At 40.6% G+C, this 8,573-nt stretch overlaps 1 protein-coding gene across 2 annotated transcripts in view; it reads right to left on the reverse strand.

Annotated features, from left to right (window-relative positions):
• Positions 1-8,573, reverse strand: part of Poli (DNA polymerase iota) — a 17,266-nt gene that overhangs the window by 6,771 nt on the left and 1,922 nt on the right. For both annotated transcript variants that reach the window (XM_005356246.3, XM_026783650.1), the window contains exons 3-6: positions 6,465-6,629; positions 4,739-4,891; positions 2,539-2,775; positions 202-380 (exon numbers count right to left, since the gene is read on the reverse strand). In XM_005356246.3, the coding sequence (XP_005356303.1) occupies positions 202-380; positions 2,539-2,775; positions 4,739-4,891; positions 6,465-6,629 (734 nt within the window). The remainder of the gene's footprint in view (positions 1-201; positions 381-2,538; positions 2,776-4,738; positions 4,892-6,464; positions 6,630-8,573) is intronic.

Genomic DNA, 8,573 nt, shown 5'->3' on the forward strand with positions numbered 1-8,573 from the left:
CTCTATGAGTTCGAGGCCAGCCTGGTTTACAGAGTGATTTCCAGGACAGGCTCCAAAGCTATATAAATCACCTTCTTATGGGGAAGCGATCACGTACAAGCAGCAATGCAAATGAGAGCAGTGAATACTGCAGCCTGCAGACATCTTTATCTTAAATGGCACCACAGCCAATACCCCATAATAAACGCCACGCTCACATACCTGAGGGGGGCCTGAGGGTGTGACAGGGGAACTGTCCTCTCCAAAACTGAGCTTCTGGATGCGCTGAGCAGCTGAGATTCCTAATTCCATCTCTAACGTTTTGATTGGAAAGGTCTGGAGATCATGCACACTATTGATTCCCAGCACTTCAAGACGTTTGGCAGTTTTATAGCCAATACCTGAACAACCGAAATGTGTCGTGTTACAACAGTGCTGCTTCTGAAAAGAAAGCTACTCTAATCACTAAAAATGTTTCCACCATATAAGTTCTTACTACTTTACTAAGATCAAACCCCATTACAAAATATATTGATTTTCTTCCACCTAGGACTCGTGAGTTCCACAAACTTCTTTGAAGCCCTTCTAATATCAAGTATTGTCTAAGAGACAGCCAGTGCGTCCTGTCTGGATGAAACATCCTTTTGATAACCTGTGATGTGATAGTGAGGAAAACTCAAAAATAAGTTATAATTCACATACGCAAAGAAGCCTGCACTGCAGCAATTAGAAGTGCCAAGCACCTTCCTAAAGGCACACCACACACAAACACACAATCATGCTTAGTAGGATTTGCCATCCAGAACAAACTAAAAGGAGAAAAGAACCAAGCAAAACCTTTGCTGCTAACCAAACTCCATTAAGTTAGTCATATTTTATGCATAAAAGAACTAAGCTATGAAATGTTTTTTTCTACACGTCATCTGAAAATAATACTCCTGCAGTTACCTGGCCTCCCTGCAGTCACAGCAGAAAGCTGCAGGAAGCAGGCATGTGGGGGGATTGTTACAAAGGAGGGACAGCTCACTTTCCAGCAGTTAAAGACTGAGGTGAGAGTCAACACAAAGGCAGAGGCTGTGGAAAACACTGAGGAGGCGGGGCGGAGGCTCAGCTGGCAGAGGGCTTAGCTAGTTTCCAGGAAGGCCTGGGTTTTATCTCCAGCACTGCACGAAGCTGGTGGCGGAACTCAGGCCGTGGGGTGGGAGGGTCAGTAATTCAAGGCCATCCTCCAACCTCGGGTGCGGGGAGTTCCAGGCCAGCCTAGGCTACACAAGACATCAACTAAAAACTCAATCCAAGCAAGAATCTTTTATCTGAGTATAGAGATCTCAACTGATTACAATCTAACACAGTTCTTCAAAACAAAGACTCAAAGCTTCCAGTTATACTGTACTGAAGGAAGTAAGCCAAGACAGAAAACAAATTAAATCACACCAACATTTGTCTAAAAAGGGAAGTTGCACCATTTAATTGGTGACGCTTTCTGTCGTCTCATTTTCCCACATTTCTAAATCCCTACAAGAATGACCTTTAACATCCTTATAACATTTGGTAGGCTACCTGTCCATGACTACCATAGGTCACTTGTCTTTAAATGAGGACCTCAGGGACCAGAAGACCGTTCAGTCAGTAAAGCGCTTGCCGCTCAAACACTAGGACCTCGGTCCACACCACAACGTCCACAGAAAGTGTCAGGAGCTCTGGTGCAGACCCACGACCCCAGAAGTTGGAAGGTGGACAGCAGGATCTCACCAATCCACAAGCTCAGGTTCAGTGAGAGACACTGTCCCAAAAATATCAAGTGATGGCAAACATACTCGAGGTTCCCCTCTCGGTACACACGCGCACACCAAAATACTGTTTAAATGAAAAGCTTAGCCTAGAAGCTTTGGGAAATTCACTGCGGCATTAATATTTTAAACAAGGTCCACAAAGAGATATTGTGGGATATTTTTTATACTGTGTGATGATATGTCACTGTGATTGGTTTAATAAAAAGCTAAACAGCCAATAGCTAGGCAGCAGATAGGCAGGACTTCCGGGCAGAGAGAGACACTGGGGATGAATCTCGGCTTGTGGAGATGCCGGGGAGTCAGATGTACAGAATGGAGAGGTAAAGAACCATTACCAAGAGAATGTTCATTAACAGAAACAGGTTAATCTAAGTTATAAGAGCTGGTTGGAAACAAGCCTAAGCTAAGGCTGAGCTTTCATAATTAATAATAAGTCTCCATGTCATTATTTGGGGACTGGTGGTCCACAGAAAGTCTGATGAGAAAGACCTACTACAAAGTGACATTGTAAACAATAAACTCCGTTCCCTGTGAAATGTGTAGCGAGACTGTAACTGTGAGCAGAACCATATGGCTCCAGGGTACCACTCAGAACCGTGTGGAAAAGGACTTTCACATATATCTTCACACATATTTTCCCAGTTTTTTTTGTTTTTGTTTTGTTTTGTTTTCTCCAAAAGTCAAGTGTGTGCCTCTAGGAACTAAATGCATACTTAAAGAAATTATAGCAACGCCGATACACAATCCTCAAGTGCTTTCATCTTACCGGGTATTTCCTTTATGTGGTTCAAACTGCGAATGAGATCTTGACAGCTTTCAGGCAATAAGACTGTTTGCTGATTTGGTTTAAACACACCGGAAACTAACTTGGCCAGTAGCTTATTGGGAGCCACTCCAGCGCAGCCAGTGAGCTCCAGCTGGCTATACATGGCTTCACGCATCTCTGCCGCAATCTGTGATCCCACGGCCAGTCTCACGTGGGTGATGTTATGCAGGTTTACAGCTATAAGGACAATGTTATTACCATAAAACGGTCATTCTCTTTTCCACAAAAAGTTTTAAACGAGCCCAGGATTTTGTTTGTGTCCACCCCTCCCCCACCACACTCCCACCTGTTTCTTTAGTTCTTCATAGCTTTCTATAAAGGGATCAAATACCTAGGGTCTATGATAATGAGCACATGCTTGAAGTGCTTAATCACTAACAGACTCTGAAAACACAGCTCCTAAGAAGTTTCAATTGAGGTGGCATTCATAAAGCTTCACATTTACCAATAAATAAGTAGAAATAAGAATGTATTCATACACTACCTAAACACCTTAATGAAACCATTTCTGACTGGCTCATAGCTTAGGAGATCTGCTTAGGGCACTGTGGAGAATATAAAGAAATACATTTTCTTTGGCATGGAATGATAGAGTTTTATGGACCCATCTTTACTCTTAGGAAGTGTAACAGAGCCTGCAACTCCCAAATGGCTCACCAGTCAGCCTAGCTCAGAGCAAGCACAGAGTCCACAGAGGCAAGATAAAATAAACGTGCCACAATGAAAACTGGCTTGTCTATGACAGACAAGACTGCCCATATCATGATTCTGCCAACTGATAAACTCGTTGGAAAGAAACTGGTTTTAAAACTATGTAGAGCCAGGCACTTGGGAGGCAGAGGCAAGCTGATCTCTGAGTTCAGAGCTATCCTGGTCAACAAAGCAGTTCTAGGCCAGCAGGCTACATAGTGAGACCCGTTTCAATAAAGAACTTATATAGAAGAAGAAAAGGTCACGACACTTAGGCACCTTTCACGTGAAACATAAAATCTAGCTCTCTATACACTGACGCATTTGTTCTCAACAATAAGGTCTGTGTCAGCTTTAAAAGCTGTACAGAGAGAGGACTGGAAATGGTGTGTAAAATAAAAACAATAGTTTTTAAAAAATCAAATTGTAAAAAAAAGAGCCATTTTGATTTTAAAATATTGACTGAAATCAAATATTCTGGAAATGTTTTTGTCTCATTGTTGAGTAAAAATGTCCTGATTCTTTTGAATGAAACCGGGGGGGTGGGGACTGCACAAAGATCTATCTGGAATCTTTCTTGCTTTCCACCTTGGGACTGACCAAAGAACACAGGTACAAAAGACACAGGAGAAACTTCTGGTCTCCTCGAAACAGTGGTTCTACCCATTTCTCCTCTGGGACTGTATGGGCGCTCCACACGGGCATAACGAAGGTGTATGCTGAGAAGCAGGACCAGCTAGGGCAGGCCACTCTAAACGAAGAGCTTGTCTGCCACATGAATTCTCCCACAGCCATGGGTGTCCAGAAGCCCAGGCAGATGTTCACGGGCATCACTGCAACTTATTTACAGATGCGAGTGTCCCAGGAAAAGCATCGGTCCTCCACACCTTGGGATGTGAAGATGGGTCCTGCTAGCAGCTGCTAATGGTCACTGGAACTGATTAACCTGAAGCCTAGAGAAGTCACCCGCACATGGCAGGATTGGTCTGTGACCAGAGAAAAACCTGGACAAGATTTAGCTAGGATCCAACAGGGGACTCTTAGTGCCTCAGAGGAACAGGAGGGATCAAGGAAAATATACATCAACAGCACATTTAACCTATCTCAAAATTGAGGAGAATTAAAAAACAAAAAGATAATAAGCCAACTTCTGTAACTTAGGATGACCTACAGAGGTAGGGTTCTTAGACACAGATGGGAAAGAATGGGACGATAACTCCCTCAGAGACACAGAAGCTACTTGCGGCACATCCCTACATAACACTGAACGATCCTCAATCCTCAGCGTGGACCAGCAAGACCTCATTTTGGCCGCCTTAGACACTAAACATGACTCTACCGCACTAAGCATGCATCTGCCTCCAAAAAAGCCACACTCGATCAGCAACCTCTCCGACTATGGGATATGTGTACTTGCCACTGGTCACTGACGTGAGTGGGAAGCACTCACCCTGGTTATTGTAAACATGGCCTGACACAGTCACGGACGGAATCTCATCTCTTGGAAGCTGCTGGAGTCTTTTCTCAACCGTTTCCGTTAGATCCACAAAATTTTCATCAAATCCAAGTCTCTCAACGACTGGACTAAATTCCTCCAACAATTCTAAGTTGAAATAATATTGGAGAACAGATATAATTAAGTTACAACTAGCATAGAATTCACTATTAAAGATTAAAATACCAAATACAGCATATAAAAATGTGTATTCCATATGTATGATACATATGTAAAACAGCTTTACACCCTTTTAATTTTTTACTTAAATTTTTACTTTATATATATATATATGTATGTTTTGCCCGCATGTACATTTGTGTACCATGTTTATGCCTGGTACCTGCAGAGGCCAGAGGTGGGCATTGGATCTTGTAGGACTAGAGTTATAGATGGTTGTGAGCCCCCATGTGGATGCCAAGAATTGAACCCAAATCCTCTGGAACAAGCATCCAGTGTTCTTAACTGCTAAGCCATCTTACCAGCCAAGCTCCACAGCCTTTGACAACATCCTCAGTTAACAAACTTTTAGGTAGAGGCAATATTCAAAGAAAAAAAATCCAGAAATAATATTCCCAAGATACTCACAGTAATACATCTAATTCAATCTTCCATATCTGTAACTTTTTTTTAAATCTGTAGTATACTTTAAAAAAAAAATCCATGCTCAGAGGTAGTTAAAATCTTTAAGTGGATGTCAAGGAATAAATTTAATCTTAGAAAAGTATAACCAGGTTATACTTTAGCTATATTTTTCACAAGCATCTGCAATAGGCAAAAAATAACATTTGAAACTTATTTTGAAAATACACTACAACGAAGTAGTTTAATGAATCCTATCCTCAGGATGAAGGCGCTGAAGTGGCAGAACCTTCCAGGATTCAAGTGCCGAGCATCAAGGAAAGATTTAGCCATTAAAATGTTGGTTAAACAGACCTGACCCAAAGGTCAGAATTCAAAAGGACTATAGATTCTGAAATGAGACTTAAAACTAATCAGTAATTACAACTTTTTCTATCTAGATGGTGAAAAGTACAGTAGTTCCTTGGCATACATATATGCCAAATATATTTTTTAAAGTTTGGACAGCAGAAGACACTAATGTTGACCTTTGGCACATACTCACACGTACATGTACACACACATACACACATAAACTTCACATACACAAAATATCTTTCTTCACAGTATTTATTTTCATTTTAGATTTTAAAACTCCATTTATATAATTTCTGTTACTTACATAAATCATATTCATGACCAAATTTAAATTATACTCAACTATTCATTTTCTCCACAACTATAACAGTGAAAGCCACCTTCTTACATAATTAAAATTTTGTATTAAATTTAATTGCTTGAGGGCACATGAAGCTACCTTTTGATATAATTACAATTTTTTATTACTTTTATTCATTTGGCAGGGGCAGAGGGGCACATGCTATAATATGTGTGGAGGTCAGAGGGCAACTTGTCGAAATCAGGTCTGTCCTTCTGCCACGTGGGTGCCAGGGATGGAACTCCAGTTGACAGGCCTAAAGTTGATTTTTGCAGTGAAAAAGGCCTTTTTAAGGTGTTAGGGAAAAAGGAACTAGCTATATGGCCACTTTATTAGCAATATTTGTATAAAGAATAATCATAATCATCCTACATGCTAAAATATTCAGTGACTAATTTGTACCTGTGACCTTATAAGACATCTCTCTGTAGCGGCTCAAATCTTCTCCATTCACAAGGACCAGCTGCGGACACTTTTCTTTTGCATCTCTGACACTCATAAGCTTCTTAACTCCAAGTTTCCTGGCTTCATAGTTGCAAGTAACCACCAAGTATTTCTGCTGAACACCTATGAGAAACAAGCATCACCCGAGGAAACTAAATAGACTTTAGTCTTTAAACTACAGTTTCCTAGTTTCACGCTGTGACAGTGTAGGTGGGAACTGTCTGCTGCTATAGTGGTTAGCAGCAATGAGGCTCAAGCCCACAGCCTTGTGCACACACGGCATGCTGGTCAAGCACTCCACCACCCACCACTACATTCCAGCTTTTGGGGCTTTGCCACTTCCCCACCTCCACAGTGACCTCAACTCCCCATGTAACCCAAGCTGCCCTTTAACTTGAAATCGTCCTCTGCCTCCCTTTGCAAGTGCTAGGGTTACAGAACTGTACCACCCTGCCCCGGCTCGTGATGGGTTTTGACAAGAACAAAAAGACATATGAGCTAAGAAAAACAAACTCGCTGGGTAGTGGTGGTGTGCATGCCTTGAATCCCAGTACTCAGGAGGCAGAGACAGGTGAATCTCCGTGAGTTCAAGGACAGCCAGGACTGTAACACAGAGCTATCTCTCACTTACAAACCATAAAATACCAATCTTGTTCTCACGTATCTTAATTTTTATCTTTAGTTTTTTTCTAATTGAAGAAGAAAAAAATTATATTAAGAAAACAATAACTGTAGCAGAAATTACATATAAGAATGTGGGCAGTTACTCATACACAAAAGGGAAGCTGTGTTTCTCAAATCTGAATTATTGTTACATCAATATACTCTAAGGAATTTTCAGAAATAACACATAAATTAAATCATTCAAGGATTCTTTCCAGACAACTCAAAGCCCAATTGATTTATAGTGTCATATAATATTCTTGGATATGCTTACCAAACAATAAGCCCAATGAAAATAACAAATAACAATTAAATACTGGTTGCTGCTAGAAAAATTCATTTACCTTCTGAGCAAACTGCCAATGAATATAAGGAATATTCTGAGATCCAAACTACAGCCATCATGAGAGATCTTGTCCCATTAAGTACCTGAGCAATGAACTATAGATAGCTCATAATAATTTGTAGTTTTGCCATGAGGAATTACTTTAGGTTTCCTTTTAAAATTGACGGTATGACCACCTAGAGAATACACTGTTAAAAACTGCCAGGTATTTAAGATTGCTAAAATTATTTGCTTTTCTCTTTTTACACAAGTTGATTGTTTCATGCTGCTGTAAGTCATATCCATCTGTAATAAGTAGAATGAACATATCGAAAAGAAATAAATCTATATCCATTCTTTCTGCCTATTTTTAAATCTGACATTTTAAGACAAATCAAAATTAGTGTTGCAGATATGTTTTTCATCTATCTGACAATGCCTGACAGTCTCAGTGAGCTATATGAAAGAGGCTGGACTGGCGAACTCCTTAGCTAAAAGGACTCCCCACAGCATGTCTTGGCCATTTATAAATAAAAGCTGACAGAGTACTGACACTCCTCCACTGTATCTACATCTTGATCACAATACCTCTTAGAACAAAGGAACTACTAGGCATCTTGTGCTCACTAGAAATGATTACAGAAGGAAAAAAAAAAAAAAAAGAACTGATCCCCTAACTTAAATCCTTGACTTGGGAAAGTTTAAAGACTTAGCCTTGTCTTAGAGAACTAAGACTCAGTCAACCCTTTGTTCTTCAGGGACTCCATGGGATGGATGGTAACTTAAAAAAACTGAACCAGGCACAAGATGAAAGGAGCAAGGACACAAACACTGCCCTTTATGCGTATACTAAAATATCCTCCCTATATGCATGAGAGAATGCTGTTTCCTTACTTAAGGTACATGCCTACAGAAGTGAGCTACTACGTCTACTAAGAGCTGATTCTGGTAGAAACCAGAATATGTGCTACCTATGCTAATGTCAGGCTTATTAAAGGGCCGAGACTTGGTACATTCATTCTTGGTAGCAAAGCCAATATGGCTGCCAACCAAGTTCGCAAAAATGGACTCCAAGAACT

Source organism: Microtus ochrogaster, chromosome 18 (assembly GCF_000317375.1).
Source record: "Microtus ochrogaster isolate Prairie Vole_2 chromosome 18, MicOch1.0, whole genome shotgun sequence".
Lineage (NCBI taxonomy): Eukaryota > Metazoa > Chordata > Mammalia > Rodentia > Cricetidae > Microtus > Microtus ochrogaster.